This window comes from Phocoena phocoena, chromosome 7 (assembly GCF_963924675.1).
Source record: "Phocoena phocoena chromosome 7, mPhoPho1.1, whole genome shotgun sequence".
NCBI classification, from domain to species: Eukaryota; Metazoa; Chordata; class Mammalia; order Artiodactyla; family Phocoenidae; genus Phocoena; species Phocoena phocoena.
This window is the reverse complement of record NC_089225.1, coordinates 79,758,030-79,776,341: the sequence shown is the minus strand read 5'-3', so window position 1 is coordinate 79,776,341 and position 18,312 is coordinate 79,758,030. Positions and strand designations below refer to the sequence as shown.

At 38.2% G+C, this 18,312-nt stretch overlaps 1 protein-coding gene across 1 annotated transcript; it reads right to left on the bottom strand.

The window, feature by feature from the left end:
* Nucleotides 1–6,063: 6,063 nt before the first annotated feature.
* On the bottom strand, nucleotides 6,064–17,290 carry C7H2orf69 (chromosome 7 C2orf69 homolog). Its single transcript, XM_065881168.1, has 2 exons — nucleotides 16,937–17,290; nucleotides 6,064–6,891 (listed from the first exon to the last, which is right to left on the bottom strand). Exons 1-2 carry the CDS (start codon nucleotides 17,288–17,290, stop codon nucleotides 6,064–6,066), a joined length of 1,182 nt encoding a protein of 393 aa, XP_065737240.1.
* Between the last annotated feature and the right edge of the window lie 1,022 nt (nucleotides 17,291–18,312).

Here is an 18,312-nt window from a genome sequence, read left to right as displayed (position 1 = left end):
AAAGCTTTCCCAGAATTTGCCGCCAGATGCTTGGGTCTCATTGATCTAAAGTGGCTTAGACCTGTCCATCCCTGAGCCAGTCAATGGTAAAGGATATGGAATAACTCTTAGGTCAGTTGGAGCTACTGGAGCTGGAAGTAGAATCCGCTGCCCCTGAGACACATGAGGTAGAATGGATAATTTTTAGAATCAGAATCCAGATAAGGAAAAAACATGGGCAACGAACAATATGTACTACATTAATCTTTTGAGCTTTTTATAACCTACAGATGCCTAGGCCCCATCTTTGTAGACTCTGATTCAGTATTTTTAGGGTTTAGCATAGGTATCTATTTAATAGAACTCATAGATTGTTTTGATGCATAATTAGGATTGAGAACAACTGGATTAGATGATAGTGATTTGGACTATTAGTTTTGTGATTTGTCCAAAGCAAATGTTTAATCTGATCCTGGTTTTCTTGGTACCCAGTAAAAGTTAGGCCTGCCCTTTTCAGTTTTTTAATGTCAGAAAATATTCAAATCAGTTTTAATTTATACCTATGGCTAAACTTTAACCTAATTCAAGTTTTCCCCAGTAGTTGTTTTCTGCCTATCCCTTTTTTAAAAAAAATTCTTTTAAGAATACATGAGAGATCCCAATAACATCATTATTGAAGACAATCAGCGATTGTATGTGGATCTATGCCATTCTTTGTTTTGCACCTAGTAATTTTATTGCAGTGTCATTGAAGAAAGCCCATATATATTTACTGAATACAAATGTGCCCATCTAAAGCAATCTGAGTACATCGATTTAGTGCATATTAATTATGGAGAAAACTTTCTTTTAAAAATAATTTATCCACTCATACTGTGTTTGGAGTTGGATTAATTTCAGGTATGAAAGGCAAATTACGACAAATAAGAAAGGAAAAGTATATAAAAAATTGTTCTCAACTTCACAGGCATCTTTGGGAAGAGAGAATGAAGTTACTCAGGTCAACAAAAGAAGTCTGTCAAAAAATTGTTTTATATCTAATTATTAGATTTTGATTTTTATTATTTCTTAGGTTAAGCAAAGAACTTCTTTAATGATTTTCTTTGGGAAGGAAAAAAAAAAAGCAAAACCTTTTAGTTGGAATAGTATTTAGAGTCAGCTCTTTAATAAACCCTTTTTTTTTAACCAGTAAGAGAATCAGTGCAAAATATGTATGTCCAGGGTCATGTGGAAAACTAGGAAGTAAAGCTGAGATTACAATTTGCCTAACGAATATTCATTTTAATTCAGTTTATTTGGAAAGTAAACTGGACGACTTTAGGCAAGTTAATCTTCTAAGAAGCTTACTTTCCTCATCTTTAAAATAAAACTTGAACTTTATAGGATTGCTACAGAAATAAAGGAGATAGCTGAAGGGCAGGAACATGGTTGATGGCTGGTGCTAGCTTCCATTTAATATTCCTTTGCTGAGAGATTTGAGGTAGTTCCTGTTGCAACATTATAATATCTGCAATACTGATGAATCCTTTGGGAGGTTTTATTTATTTTTGGGGGGGGAGTTAAAATTCCTGGTCATAATTTTTAATGTTAGGGTCTTTTATTTTTTTGGCCACGCTGCGCGGCATGTGGGATCCTAGTTCCTTGACGAGCCCCCCCACCCCCCCGCATTGGAATCGCAGTCTTAACCACTGGACTGCCAGGGAAGTCCCCTAGGGTCTTTTATTTTAAATGCAAAATATTTTATTCTTTTTGCCTACCTGGCTAAGACCAAATGAGATGTTTTTCATATATAAAATAGTACACAGCCTGTTAGCTGCAACTTGTCAGGAATTCCAAATCTCAGAATTTTGTTGCTGAAACGGATCTTAGAAATCATCTAGTCAATCCAGATTGCTTAAATGACTGTCTAGGCTGACACAGCTGGGTGATAGAAACTTGAAATTATAGTTGTGGTAACCAGATTAGTAACTCTCCATTCTTACCCTTAGGTGCAGCTCATCTCAGATACTTAGGGATACATCATATAGTTATTCTCTGGTTACAGTTCAGGGGCACAAAGGAATTTTTTTCCTCTGCCAGCAAAACAACTCAATGTGCTGCTTGCTACACAGACAAGAGATACAAAGTAAGACTAATGAACAGGTAGACAGCAGAGTGTAATATAAAAATGGAATAGTATGCAGTCAAAGAATGAGACAGGTATATGTATGTACTGGCAAGGTACATACATACCTTGTATTTTTCCCAAGGTAATTTTCCCAAGGTAATTAAATGAGAAAAAGGCTTGAAACTATGAGTACAGTACGATGCCATTTGTGTAAAAGGTATGCTGTAAATAAACATTTATTTGTATATGCATAGAATTATCTCTGCAAGGATACATGAGAAACCAGTGATAGTGACTGCCTCTGAGGTTAGACAAGTAGATGGGAAGGCTGGAATTTGCAGTTATTATCTGATTTTTTTTTTTGCCCTGGTATATATTATTCTTTCAAAATAAATTTTAAAAATACATGCGAAGATTGTAATTATTTTCTTCTCACAAACATTAACAGTATTTGTCTTGGTACATAATTACATCTGAATTCTATTTATTCAGTAATTTCAAACTTGTCACTTCGATGAAATATCAAAACAAGGGAAACAAGGTCAACATGGCTTATTTTCTGTCCTTTTGAACAGCAGCTATGTGAACATTTCGAAAGAACCTTAGTAATGAGGCTTTTTTTTTTTTCTTTTTGCGGTACGCGGGCCTCTCACTGTTGTGGCCTCTCCCATTGTGGAGCACAGGCTCCAGACGCGCAGGCCCAGCAGCCATGGCTCACAGGCCCAGCCGCTCCGCGGCATGTGGGATCTTCCTGGACCAGGGCATGAACCCGTGTCCCCTGCATCGGCAGGCAGACTCTCAACCAATACGCCACCAGGGAAGCCCAATGAGGCTTTTCTTACCCATCTAATGTTGCCAACAGACATCAAAGCTTAATCTAAGAAGTTGACCCCCACCAAAAAATGCAGGAAGCAGGAATGCACGTCTGGATGGAGTTGGAACTGTGCTGCTGTGACTCCTTCCCCCAGTGCTAAAAAACAGATATAGTCAGGAGGAACTAACATAGATTGGTAGTCACCCACATATCTCTGGTGTTACCTTACAGTCTTTTTTCAAGCATACAGGCCATGGGTGTTTGGATGTCTTAAATACACCTAAGCTATAATGTATTTTTTCAAGTTCCATTAAATAGGATACTAAAATGACCATCCTAAGTGACTGCCTGTCTCTACCACTAAGAGCTGCTTGGCCTCTCTGCCTTTGTAAAGAGCAACCTGAATTCACAGATGTCTATCTACATGAATATCTTATCCTCTAAAGCATGTTTGTCTTAAAAGCCCTTAAATGAAGTGTAACAGAATAGCTCTTTTAAGAATAATACCTTTTTGTTTCATATTTTTCCTCTTAAGCCTTAGTCTGTTACACATTTCCATCCTCACATGCTGGAACTGTTTTGTCTGTACTGTATCCTCAGTGCCTAGACCTTCTTTGCCCTTGGTGCGGCTTAGATATTGCATGAATGAAATGAAAAACCGATCACACCATATTCTAACCAAGTCTCTTGATGACAGCTAAAGGAATACAGATGATTAGTGTAGAAAAGGAAGAACTTACTTATTTTTGAGAGATTTTGTTGTCTGGGAAATCTAACAGAAGGAAATGATGCTATTTTCTGTGGAGCAATTTAAAGGAAAAGAAGAGATGTATTTTTATAGGAAAGGTTCAAAGTTGCCTGTATGAAAAAACATGGAGGTTAATGAAAACACACACAAACCCAAAGTGGCAAAGTGGAGAGAAATCGCTTCCTTCCAAATAACGATCTAAAGTTTTAACAAATCTAGTAACAAACAGCACATCCAAACAGACTTCTGTGGATTAAATTTAATACAACTGTACATTCATGCTGTGGCGGTAACAACTTTCACATTATTTGTTTGACTACTTTTCTCAGTTGACTTTTTCATGACACAAACAAAGGCACAATCCAAAGGATACACTAACATTTATAATAGTTTTAAACAAATGTGGAGAAAGAACAAATTTTAAGTATTAAACAGATATTTGAATATGGATCAACTTGAATATATTTTCATTAAAGAAAATATTTTCAGTTCTCAACACTGTCTCATTTTGATGCAATGGCAATTCCAGGTGTCCCAGACAGTTATTCTTAATATCCATTCAACATATAACAATTACAATTAAGCATTTACATGACTGGATAGCTACAAGGACCATATTTTAAATATCTCAGATTTTTAAATGAATCTTTCTGCTAAAAGTCATACGTTTTCCATTTTAGTTAATCCTGTAGAAATAAATGCCTTTCCTTCCCCCCCTCATTAAAGTACTCAGTAACTTAGCTATGTTACATTAGATACACATAAATTTAACCAAGGATTATTAAACGTATTGAAAGAAGCCATCCAATCAATAGTGGTGCTTTAAGACAAGGTAATAAGTCAAATGTTAGAATTAGGCTGACTTGTTTCCTTGTTGGGAATTTTGGGTCTCAAAAGAAACAGCAGGTATTTAAAAGAAACCAAAGCAATATAAAACTACTGTACTTCATCCTTAAGAAAAAAAACATTGAAAGATACTATTCTGAAGTTCATACAATTTAAGCATCTGGTAAGTAAAAATCCTTTCTTAGAAGTTTCTGAATATTTGGAATATATTTATAGAGTCATTAAAATATAATTCTGAGACGAAACCAAGAAATTAACATTTTAAACTATTGTTTTATATATTTAGACCCTCTAGGTTATTGATATTAAGCTTCAGTCTTTTTTTCTTTTTCAGTCTGAAAGCAGCATGTTACTTCCCTGCTTAATTATTTCATGACCTGTAAAAGCTAATTATTAATAAACAATTTTTAAAAAGACCACTAGCCTTTTATTGTAATCTTTCAATGTCAGTTGACATTCATTAGATCTTGGTTTCTCAAAATGTATTTATCTAGGTCAAGAAAAATGGGCAGAAGGAAACCTCACCCAAATTATGTAGCAGTGTTAAGCAAACTCAGTCTGAGCCAAAATTAAATCATTTGTGTCTTCAAACTTTCTCTTTCAACTTTTCACATAGCAATATAGTTTTACATTTTGGCCAAGGAGAGATGCTTTCTTTGGGCAGACAAAATCATGCTTCAGGAGAAATAGTGACTTAGTTCTATAGAATCTGTCTCCTTTTCAATAGGGCACTACCAAATACAGTATTATATTTTACCTAAGTTGCTCTCTTTCAAAAGATGATAGGATGAAACAATTTAAAATCTGTACTGTATTTTTACCCAGTATACATAATTATGTTCAATTTCAAACAATTTTCCAAAAGAACTGGTTTTTTGCCAAAATGCAAGAAACTCCAAAATGTCTTATCCAAAAGTTGCCAATTAAAAATTAAGCCACAGTGCTTAAGTGTAGTATTTTTAAAAACTAACTTTACACTACTGCACATTCTTAGATATGTGGAAACAAATACATTTTGACTCTTAAGAAAAAACACTTGATGGCACACTGAAGAATGACACCGTAAGTTTATAAACATAAGAGGCAGGGTATAGTTATTGCAAATTGATGGAAAACATCAGTGTGCTTTCACTTTGTTTGCAGAGAAAGTGTTTGCACTCAAAAGTTTTCAGTGCGAAAATACCTAATTACCCTTAAAGTATCACCAAAATTGGTTTTAAACATTACTCAGAAAATAAACTATTTCCAATAATAACAACCTTAATTGCTTTTTATAAGGACTATATTATAACTTTCATTCTTAAGGGTCTTGTATCTCCCTGTAGGATTATCACAAACCACCTTCTGGATTTCAAATAAACTAATTCTAACCCAGTCCCAATTAAAAACTATCCACATTCACAAGCAAGGAACACTACTGCACATTACACTCATAGTTCAGGAATGTGTGCTTCCTTCCCCCCACCCCCCACCAAAAAAAACCTGACAATGCATCTATGAATTACATCTCATTATCTGAATTTATAGCACAAAGTGCTTCTGCTCTTCTGTATTAATAATACTGCTGTCTCAAAATACTTCATGAACCCTGAAGTGATTCTCTATGGAAGGAGCTTCGTTTGCAAAATGAATTTGGCTAGTCACCTGCATACCAAAATCTCCAAGTATCTGAACAAATTTCTTGTGCTCCTTTCCAATCCAAGATCTCATTGGATCATGTACTTGGTAAGGTGTTACATGGGTGTGAACAATAATCCCTGTTTGTGCAAATTCTTTCAAGACTTCTGGATAAGTAATCCAAGTATTGCTTCCCCCAGAATGACCGCCATCCAGCCAGTACATTGTTTTTATGCTTTTGATAAAAGCATCAATGTTCTTGTCTTTCTTGGCTTCTTTCAATTCAAAAAGCAACTGATTCAAAACAACACAACCTTTACTGAATCCAATCAAAGTAAAAGAAGCACCATTTAGTGATGGTGGATAAAAACTCATGGCAGACTCAACAAATTTTTCACAGGTCCTCTCTTTTTCTCCCCGGCAACCATTAGTAGTATGAGAAGAACTGGATCTACAATTAGATGCTTTGGCGTCCTTATTCAAATCTTTCACATTCTTCTTTGGTAGCAAACTCTTCTGACTTAAGTTAAAAGCATTAACTAATAACGTATAAAGGTGCTTAAAAGCTCCAAAGTCAGTATTGTGTTCTGGAGCACCAAACATATTGCTTTTCACAAAATTGTCATAGCAGCTGAATTTGTGCAAATGCATTCGGGAACACTTTATCACCCAAATATAACTATTGGGGAACCGGTGGGCTAAAATGGTGGCAACATTTTCTAGACTCCAGTTTTCCCACTGATAATTCTCAGGATGACGAGTCATAATTTCATGGTAATTCTGAAAGGTAAGAAAGATAAAACAAACATTAAATACACAGTTATGTAAAATTATTTCCACAAAATTAGTTTCCCATTTTTACTGGGGAGGAAGTAGGGATGTTATAATGACCTATGGTTAATGTACTAGAAATGAAAACTATAAATCTATTACCTTCTGGCTTTAAGATTTTAAACAAATCACTTCTTCAGTTTAAGCCTCAAATCCATCAAACACAGGGTTATAAGATAAAGCTAAATAGCACAGTAGAAATTTTAAAAATAAAACACTTTAGAATGATTATAGATTTTAAAATGGATTTTATTTAGTATACATATGATCTATTATTCCTAAGACATTAACTGAAAATAAAAATTTGGTTTCTTAGACAGATTTTTTGACCAACACAGAATTCTAAAATATTTTCCTATTAAAGCTGCTATCCTGAACTCCTCCCTCTTTGGATTATTCTAGCAACCTGAATGCTATGTTTAATTTCAATTTTAGTATTACAAAGCTGCAATGAACATTATAGAAAAATCTTCATGTATATCTGTGATTACATCCTTAAAAATAAATTCCCAGATGTGGAAAAACTAGGTCAAAGAATATTCATAAGTTAAGGTTGACTATATAGACTACAATACTGTCTTCCAGAGAAGTATGTATAATTTTTCTTTTATCTTTGTTAAATTTCATTGGTACAGGATAACTTATTCTAATTTGAATTTATTAAAAATTTAAATGAAGTTGAAATTTTGTTCATATATTTATTAGCCATCTGGATTTCTACTTGTGCCTGTTCGTATCTTTTGCCTTTTTTTATTTGGTTTATTTATAAGTATTCTATATATATTAATAACTTTTTGTTTATGTTCTAGGACGTACATGTAAGTTTTGTTTTCCTTTCAATTTTTATTCATAATATCCTTAAAAAAGGGAAATTCATTCAAATTTATTTCATTTATTCTATAAAATTTATTGGATACGTACTGAACAGTCATGGATCAGAAGAGATGAAACCCCTGCCCACACAGAGTGCACATTCTAGTACAGAGATACATAATAACTCCATGAGTTAATAGAGCAGCACCCTCCAACAGAAATATAACATGAGCCACATGTACAATTTTCTAGCAGCTACGTTAAAAAAAAAGTAGAAAGTTAACAGGTGAAAAAAAATTTTTTTTATTTTTGGCCACGCCCTACAGCATGCAGGATCTTATTAGTTCTCCGACCAGGGATTGAACCCATGCCCCCTGTTGTGGAAGCATGGAGTCTTAACCACTGGACCGCCAGGCAAGTCCCAAAATTATTTTTAATAATACATTTTATTAAGCCCAATACATCCAATATATTATCATTTCAACATGTAACCAACGTAAAAAATACTGAGATTATTACATTTCTTTTTCTTTCTAAGTTTTTGAAATCTAGTGTATATTTTACACTTACAACACATCTCAATTTGGGTGCTAAATTTTCATCGGAAATACTTGATCTGAATTTAGATTTCATAAGATTTACAGTTGCAAAAGTAGATTCACATACCCAAGTTGCTCAAACACACTTAAAAGTTTTCCAGGAACTGAACTATCAGTTTTTAGATTTAAAGTTAAATACAATTTAAAATTTAGTTCTTTGATCACACTAAATTTCAAGCGGTCAATAGCTACAAGTAGCTAGTGGCTGGACAGCACAAGACCTTATAGACGTTATACGGTGATAAGTGCGATGGATAACAAAGCAAGGGAAAAGGAGCATAAAGTTTTGGAGTGGGTGGAAGATTATTATTTAAACACAGGGTAGTCTCCAATAAGACAATAGCTGAGAAGGGCCTGAAGGAGCTGAGGGACTGAGTCATGATTATTTCAGTCATAAGGAACTGCAAAATGACCTGAAGTGGAGCCATCGTTGTGTAACCAAGATACACCAGTGAGACCAGTGTACCTCCAGTGAAGTGAAGAAGGAGCAAAAGTGACCACTAAGAGGGTCACAGAGATTGCTGGTGAAGAGGGGAGGTGCTGATCATGCCTCGTAAGATACCCTGAGGACTTTGGCCTTTGCTCTGATAGGGTGTGGAGTAGATGGCTGATATAATCTGTTTGGAAGGATTACTCTGACTCCTGTGTGCAAAGGGGCAACAGTTTGAAGCAGGGAGACCAGTATGAGGCTACTTAAGTATAACCCCAATGAGAGAAGGTGGCTCGAACCACAGTGGTAGTAGAAGCAAAGGTGGTAAGAACTGGTCAGATTCTGTATATATTTTGAAGGTAGAGTCAACAGCATTTGCTAATGGACTGGGTATAGGGTGTGAGAGAAGGGAAATAGAACTGTACTTCTTCCTTATTTCTAACAATCACATACCAAACATTTTTAAATGCACCTCTCTTTTGACCTAGTAATTCTACTTCTAGGAATTTATCTCAGGGATATACTTGCACACATGCATAAATAAATCTGTCTAAGGACATTTATTCCTGCTTCAGAAGAATGAGGCAGTTCTATGAGCACTCATACGGGTTGTAAAATAAGGGCTAAAAAAACGCCTGAATGCCAAGCTATCATTTGTGTTTAAAAAAAAAAAAGTTTGCATCAGCACAGAATGTCTCTGGAAGGACATATAAATCAGTAACAATGGTTAGCCTTAGGGAAGGGAAATCGGAGACTGCCTCCAGTCATCCAAAGGGATGAAAAGGAGACTTATTTTTCAATGTACAACCTTAAATAAAATGAATTTTTAGCAATATACACATTTTTCTATTAAAAAAATGAAGACTAATAAAAGTAATACTACAAAAATTTAGTCTACATGCAAAGGTATAAGGAAGATATAAAAACCACCAATCCATAAAACCACCATTAGAAATAATCACTATTAAAATTTTGGTGTCTAGTATTCCAGTGTTCTGTAGTATACATACACATATACAAGTATGTATGTAAGAGAGCGTTCTGTATTTCTTCCCTCAGCAAGATTATACACACAGTTTTCACTTAAAAATGTTACAGGCATGATTCCTTATCAATAAGTATAGATATGTATAATTTTTAGACTTCCCATTAAAAAGATTAATACCAATTGATACTTCCACTGGAAGTATACATGAGTGCTTATTTTCTCACATCCTTACCCACACTGGCTATTAGCATTAATTTTTAAAATATCTTTGCTACTAAGATAAAATGATATCTTACTTTTAATTTGCATATTTTTATTCCTAATCAGGTTGAACATTTTTCTATGTTTATTGGCAATTTTCATTTGTTAATTCTCTATTCATATCCTTTGATAACTTTCCCAAAAGGATGCTCAAGTCCTTCTTAACAGTTTTTACCTCATTAATATTAAGTTTGTCATATATGTTAAAAAAAACCTATTCCCAGAAGGCCATCATTTAATTTTTTTATGGATTCTGCTACTGCCTTCTGCACATCCAGATTTATGAGATATAAAATTATCATAGGAGCTTAGATCTGAAAGGGCTCATCTAAATCCTTTTTTTTTGTTTTTTGATAAATATCTCTCTTTTTATTTCAGTGAGACAACAAATTTGGGCCCTTTCCCTTGTCCCTACCTATAAGAAATTTACACTCTTTTTCTGCACAGAACCCTTTTGTCCAAAAAATGAAAGAATTTGCAATTCAGGCACCAATGTAAAGAATAGAGGGATGAACATGAAAGGAACTACCCCCACATGCAGAGGTGGGCATGCGTGCACACACATGAGCATCATCAGAAAGGGAAGGAACAAATTTCCAACACAAATTGAAAGGTGGAAATATTCTTGCCTATTGAACTTTGACTTCCATTTCTTCATATATTCATCAGTGGGCATTTGTGGGTCACTAAGCACAGTTTACAGTCCCTCAAGAACACAGTCCAGTGGGAGAGACAGAGATAAATAATTACAAGGCAATACGATTACTGCTGTAAAGCAGGGATATGTGAAGAACTGTGAGGGGACATAGAGAAAGGGAGATTCAAGCTATGTTTTGGGACATCAGGGAAGGCTCCACAAATACATGAGCTCAGTTTTGTAGTATTAGTAGAAATTCCAGAATTATGCAGTAGAATTCCTATTATGTCTGAAGTAGGAATATTAGTCAGGTCTTCATAAAGACACCCAAATATTAGTTGGGAAGAACAGAGCCAACACTGAATTATTCTATGGATTCCTAAATAGCTAGTTATAAGTGCCAAATACAAAAGAAAGCACAAACATCTAAATCATTTTTATAGCTAAGGAAACTGAGCTCCTACAAACTATACAGTTATTTATATTATATAGTTATTTAATGAGCTAAAATGAATAAGATTTTATGACTCTGTTTAGTCTCTACCACATAGGAGGTGGCAAACCTAAAAACTTGGTGTTTTCTTTGATTAACCAGAGGTTACATGATCAGAGTAGGAAAATGCTCATACTAAGTAACTGTGTGTATGTACTAAAATGTAAAAATAAGATTGTTACTCTTGTGTCTAATAAGTCCAAATCTAAGAACAATGGATAAGTACTCCCATATTCTAGAAAGAGACACCAGACATCCCCATAGGACTTGCTAACAGGTAGTCAAAACCAGTTCTGCAACCCAGGATACTATACAAGGCCAATCTACAGAAGAGGTGGAAGAACGTGGGAAGAAAGGGTTTTCTTTTGAGAGAGTTTTCATCCGAGTTGGGAATGCAATGCACTTACTCTCCCTGTAGGGGTTAAAGGGTAGGAGGCATGCTTCCTCATCCCCAGTGAGGCAGGCGGCAAGAGAATCTCCTGGAGAGATTAAGGGGTAGTTACTCCACAGGTAGATGCTTGCTGACCTGCAAAAACATAAAGGCCCATCCCACACTGCTACTGAAGTACTGGTACAAAGGATTTTTAGGAAAACTTGACATGTGTCTCCATGATAAAGACTTAAGTTAGGTGGACTATTGTTATAGCAGAGTGAGGAGAGCTATATAGGGTACGAGCTGTACTTCCATAAAAAATGGGTCAAGGGGGCATCTTCGCTGAGCATAAAGTGGACATCTCACATAAGCAAGCTAAAAGGACCGTAACAGGAACAGCCTAAGAAGGCTGCTTGACATAGCACACGAAGCCCCAGGGTATATGGTCAGATGTGAAATAGTAGAGTGTGTGTGTGTATATGTGTGTGTGTGTGTGTGTGTGTGTGTGTGTGTGTGTGTGTGTGCGCGCGCGCCCATGGTTCTTGGCACAGAGCTCCTAAAACCCTTGGAATTTCACGGGTGACAGGGGTTGGTCACCAGAAAGACCAAGACATGATGAGAAGTTTGGAACTTTCAACCCCACTCCCCATTCTCCAGAGAGGGACTGGAAATAAAGTTAAAGATTGATCATACCTATGCAATGAAGCCTCCATAAAAATCCCCAAAGTACAAGTTTGGATAGCTTCCAGGTTGGTGAACACAGGAGGTGCTAGGAAAGAGGTGCACTCAGAGAGAGCATGGAAGCTCTGCACCTCTTCCCACATACCTTGCCCTGTGCATCTCTTCCATCTGGATGTTCACCTGTATCCTTTATCATATCCTTTCATAACAAATGGGTAAACAGTATGTAAACTGTTTTCCAAAGTTCTGTGAGCCATTCTAGCATACTAACTGAACCCAAGGAGGGGGATCGTGCAAACCCCAATCTATAGCTGTTCAGTCAGCAGTACAGGTGATAAACTGGGACTTGGCGACTGGCGTCTGAAGTGGGGAGGGGAAAAGACTTGTGGGACTGAGCCCTTAACGTGTGGAATCTGACACTAACTCCAGGTAGATAGTATCAGAATTGAATTGAATTATAGGACACCCAGCTGGTGTTGCAGAGAATTGCTTGGTGTGGGGGGAAATACCCACACATCTGTTGTCAGAAATATTCTGAGTGTGGTAATAGTGTGAATAGCAAAGGAGAGTCACATAGGAGAAATGAGTCTTTTCCTACTCACCAGGACATACACTTAGGGCATGGTCATCTATATATCCTAGTGTTTAGGAAAGCAAAAGTTTTTAAAAGCTAAACTTGGAAATGACCCAAATGTTCATGAACTGCTGAATGGGTAAGCAAATTGTATGTCCATACACAGAAAACTACTTGGCATTAAAAAGAAATAAACTTCATGACAGAAACAACAGAAAGAATGAATTTCAAAAGCATTAGGCTAAGTGAAAGAAGCCAGACACAAGACTACATACTACGTGACTCCTAACTAATGAAAATCTAGAAAAGGCAAAACTATACTGAAAAGAAAGCAGATTAGTGGTTGCCTGTGGCTGAGAAAAGAGATTGACTAAAAGTAGGGCACCAGGGGTACTTTTTAGGGTGATCAAGATGTTGTATTACATGATTATTGTGATGGTTACATAATTGTATTCGTTGAAATTCATCAAATTGTAAACTTACACTTAAAAATAGAAATAGGGGGGCTTCCCTGGTGGCGCAGTGGTTGAGAGTCTGCCTGCTGATGCAGGGGACATGGGTTCGTGCCCCGGTCCGGGAAGATCCCACAAGCCATGAAGCAGCTAGGCCTGTGAGCCATGGCCGCTGAGCCTGCGCGTCCGGAGCCTGTGCTCCGCAATGGGAGAAGCCAGAACAGTGAGAGGCCCACGTACTGCAAAAAAAAAAAAAAAAAAAGAAAAAAAAGAAATACCTACAATCTTGTATCCTGAGGATTTAAAAAGCAAGAAACTCAAGAAAATTGGACAGTACTTACTTAAAAAAATTCTGATCCCCCTCCAAAATCACTACTGATAAGAAAAACATCAGGAGGTACCTAAAGAAAAGTGAATTACTACGGCCTCAGCTTTCCTGTAATTCAAAGGATAAAAGGGCAAGCATAGAATAAAAAAGGACATACAATAAAAGATGACTGCAAGAAGGAAATCAAAAAAGTAATGGTAATTAGCATTTAAAATTACACTGTCAACCAGATCCAATTAACATCAAATAATGAATCTGTGTTAACATGAGGCAAAACTTCTAATGGTATCCTACAAAGTTCTGTTTGGCCCTATTCTGTTCAATATTTATCCAAATTAAAAATAAAGATATAGAAAGAATGCTTATTTAATTTATATATGATATAAATGAAAATAAAGGTTCTAAAAGGATCAATATACTAAAAGATGAGCTGTATCTCACAGGGTAAACTTCTTAAGAATAGACATTAGGCTCAAAAGAATCAAGTGCAAAGAGAAGGAAATCTGAGCCTAAAAGCCCTTCATATAATAATAGCCAAGTAGCACTTAATACATTGTTCAAAAGAACTTACGTTTATTCATTCAATAAGCTATCTACTGAACACCTACTTCATGCCACTCACTAAGCATCGCAGATATAACAGTGAAGAAAACAGACGTGAAGTATGCATCATACTAGTGGAAGACAGACAAAATCCAAAATGAATAACTAATATAGTAAATGAAATGGATAAAAATGAATTATCCTAATTATTTATTAGGAGAAAAGTTGACAGGGATCCTGTGCACATGTATGATTATTAAATAGGATGGTCATCAAAGGCCTCACTGTGAAGGCAACTTTTGAGCAGAGACTTGAAATAGGTGAATTAATGAATCCTTACAGACATCTGCAGGAAGATTGTTCCAGGCAGTACGTGCAAACTTGAGGTCAAGTGTGTCTACCATAAGCAATATGAAGAAGACTGGTGTGGCTGGAACCTTCTGTGGCGAGTAAAACAGATAAAGGAAACAGTCAAAAAAGCAGCAGGGTGGGAATTCCCTGGCAGTCCAATGGTGAGGACTCTGAGCTTCCACTGCAGGGGGCACAGGCTCAATCCCTGGTCGGGGAACAAAGATCCTGCGTGCCAAGCAGGAAAAAAGAGAAAAAAAGAAAAGAAAAGCTACAGGGTGGGAAAGGTAAATAGAGTGAAGGGCCTTGCATGCCATCAAGAGGACTCTGGCTTTTACTATGAGTGGCACGGGAAGCTGCTGGTGTTTTGAGCAGAGGTGTGGTATGATTTGACTTAGGTTTTTAAATGATTATTCTGATCACTTCTAGATACATTTAGGAGGTAAAGCCACTTCATTTGCTGATGTATTAAGAGAGGACAAAAGGATAATTTCAAGATTTCTAACTTGAGCAACTAAATAGGAAGTGTTTCCATTAACTGAGAGACAAGATGATGACTACAGGAAGAGCAAGTTTAGGGACAAAGATCCAGAGACTTTAGGTTTGAGATATGTATTAAATGTCCGAAAGGAAATACGTGCATGTAACTGGCAAGTCTAAAGTTCCAGGAATAGGCTAGAACACAAATGTTGAAGGTCGTCAGAGTATAGGTAGCATGTAAAGCCACAAGACTGAAAGAGATCACAAAGGGAGTAAAGGTAGTCAGAGGAAAAGTCCAAGAACTGAGCGCTACAGAACTCCCCAATAATTAAAAAGGTCATCAGAAAGATAAGAAGGGAGGGTAACTCATTGGGTATTCACATATTTAATCCTCATTGATATCCTATACATCATTATTCCCATTTTGTAGCTGAGCTGGCTGCAACACAGAGAGATTTAACAATTGGCCAGATATTTCATAGCTAAAAAGTGCAGAATCAGGGTTTAAAACTAGGCGATCTGGCCTCAGAGCCTTTGATGCATTATTATTCTCTATTTCTTCTCTAAAAGCTCTGGGTTTTTAGAGGACTTCATACTCTGCATAAATCAACAGTATATCACTGTCCAAAAAGCTAAGGGAATCTCAGGCTACTTAAAGAAATGGATGATGTCAAAATGAAAGGAGGTATCAGTCTAACTATATTTAGCACTTTATAGATTTCACCTGAAGATCTGTGCTATATTCTGACTTGCACACTTTAAAAATATTTAGTAGGTGTTCAATGAAAGTTAGTTATCATTATCATCGTCATCATTATTATGGATGCACACAGTAGCTGGTCCACAAAACCCTGGAAGTCACTGTCAGCAATGCCATGCTGATTTCCCAAACCGAGCAAAAGGGCATCAACTGAGTACATTAAATTCCTCCTCTTAAATTGAAATACTAGTTTTGATTAGCAGTCAACTAGACCAGTCAATTATTTGGAGGGCAAGAGAAAAAACTACATATACCTTCATCATCATCTGACTCAGGGCACAACGTTTGTAAACACATTTTTTTAAAGCATTAATTTCAAAAACAATAATTGTTTAATAAACTAATTACTTCACGGTTTAAGAAACACATCCAGCCATATTTTAGCTTTACCTCTCTATACCAGCACTACCCAAGAGAACTCTGTGATGAAGGGAATGTTCCGTGGAAATCCTCTGTAACTGCACTGTCCAGTACAGCACACACAAACCTTAGGGGCCGCTGAGCATTTGAAATGCAGCTAGTGCGACGGAGAAACTGGATTTTTAATTCTATTTAGTTTTAATTAAATAGCCCCATATAACTAATGGCTACCCTATTAGACAAAGCAGTTCTAGATTAAGATCTAGATTAAGGCCCAGCTTTCCAGGACAACATAGCCATGTATATTTGCCTGCAGCCGCAAGATTAATAATAAAGATAAAATCACACACACAAAAGTACAGAATTTAGGTGAGCATCAAAATATTGACATGCTTAGCGATTCCTGTCCCTTTTCTTCCACCCATTCTCCCCTTCTTAGGGTTACTGAGTGTCACACCCTAGTACCAGTATTTTGTCTGTTTACTTTTTAATAACTGCCAGCACGCTAATTTAAAAGCCCTCTCTCCGTCTCCTGCCCCCCTCCCCCACCGATCCTCTGAGAAACCAAGTTATAGAATAAATACACATTTTCTCGTTTCTAGGTCTTCAATTCTACCCCCTCGAAACCTGGACTGACGGCTGGCTCTTTCGAGGTCGTAGCCCTCCAAGGACACCTCCTGTCTAGGGCTCTATGAGGAGGGGGTCAGGGCGTGGAAGGGGCGGTTCTGGATTTCGTGGAGCCACCCCGTTTAGCGCCATGTGTGAGTGTGTTCAGGCGAGGCAAGGAACCGGGCCCCAGCTACGAGGGAGGAATCTAGAGAATTCGCATATGTACAAGAAGAAGGAGCAGGTGCCCAGGCAGGCCGCAGGTTACCTGCACATCCCCGGGGAAATAGAGTACGTGATGCTGGGGCGGTGGTTGCGGCTCCTCCTTCGCCAGGTCCCCAGGGAGGTCCCGCCGTTCCGGTCCCTCCCCAGCGGCCGCCGCCGCCGCCGCCAGCAGGACCAACTCGTTGCCTCGCTGCGGGTCGGCTCCCGGCACCGCGGACAGCTGCACGCACTGCTGCCTGCACCGCTCGGCTGACGGGGAGCCGAGAGCGCCGCTGCGGCTGCTGCTGCCGCCCAGGTTCATGGTTCCGGCCTGAGAGCTGAACGCTGCGACTCCGATTCCGAGCTGCGGTAGCAGGAGAAGCAGCGGCGGCGACCGCAGGAGCCCGAACCCCCACATGGGTCGCCGCCGCCAGAGCGGGTCCTAGGGTGTGGGAGGGCCTGAGGGAGGACGCTGGGCCGAGTGCCCAACGGTGTGCGGGAGCGACCCGGGCGAGAGCCGACCCCGAGGGCAACGACGGCGTCAGAGGCCGACGTCCGCGCGCAGCGTGCGTAAGGGAAGGAGGGGTGTGCGCGAAATCCGACTCCGGTTCCCGGAGGGGGCGATGAGAAGGGGGCGTGGCCTGAGGAAGGACGTTTGTGATTGGTGGGTTCTGCCGCGGCCGGGAAGTTCGAACGGAAGTCTGGGAAAGAGCCTGAAGAGAGCAAAGGAAGCGGGAATGAACTGAGAACTCCGAGCAAGGAGGGTGGCAGTTGTGATACAGGCGCAGCAGCAGGTGCTGCCCGAAGGTCGCTTCCAGTACGGGGTAGAGAGTTTTGAGTATCCCATGCTCCCCTTTCGGTAAGCTCAACTTTCAGGTGAGGTTTTTCTAGTCCTTCGAGCCTTAAAAGAGATACAACCCCAAAGATTAGAGTAATTCTGTCCTGTTACAGAAATCTGTGGGAAGTTTTCTGCATGCCCTGGATGAAGGGAATCTCCCTCTTCTCATACTCTCGAGTTTCTTTGTAGGTACACAAAGATTTCTAAGTTCTTGGGAATTTATTTAGATAAGAAGTTTAATGTGTCTCTGATTGGTAACAGGGAGCAGGGCACATGGGGGAAAGGAGTTAGTTACACATTTGCTGTTGGTGTTTGCAGTCAACGGGATTTGCTATTTTAAGGTTTTCAAAAACCAGCTTGAACAGTGGGAAAGTCATAGGTGTCCAACAACAATCTGTGACCAGTTGTGTATGAATAAGATTTGGACAAATGTATGCTAAAGACAGGGAAGGGAGGGGAGAGTCCAGTATTCTAAATTTAAGTGCTTGTGAGGCAAGGCACTGTAAAGAACCTTGTGGGAGAGAATATTAGTGAGAATTTAAAATATTACAGCCAGCATTTATTGAGGCATACTATAGGCCAGGAATTGAACTAGGTACTTC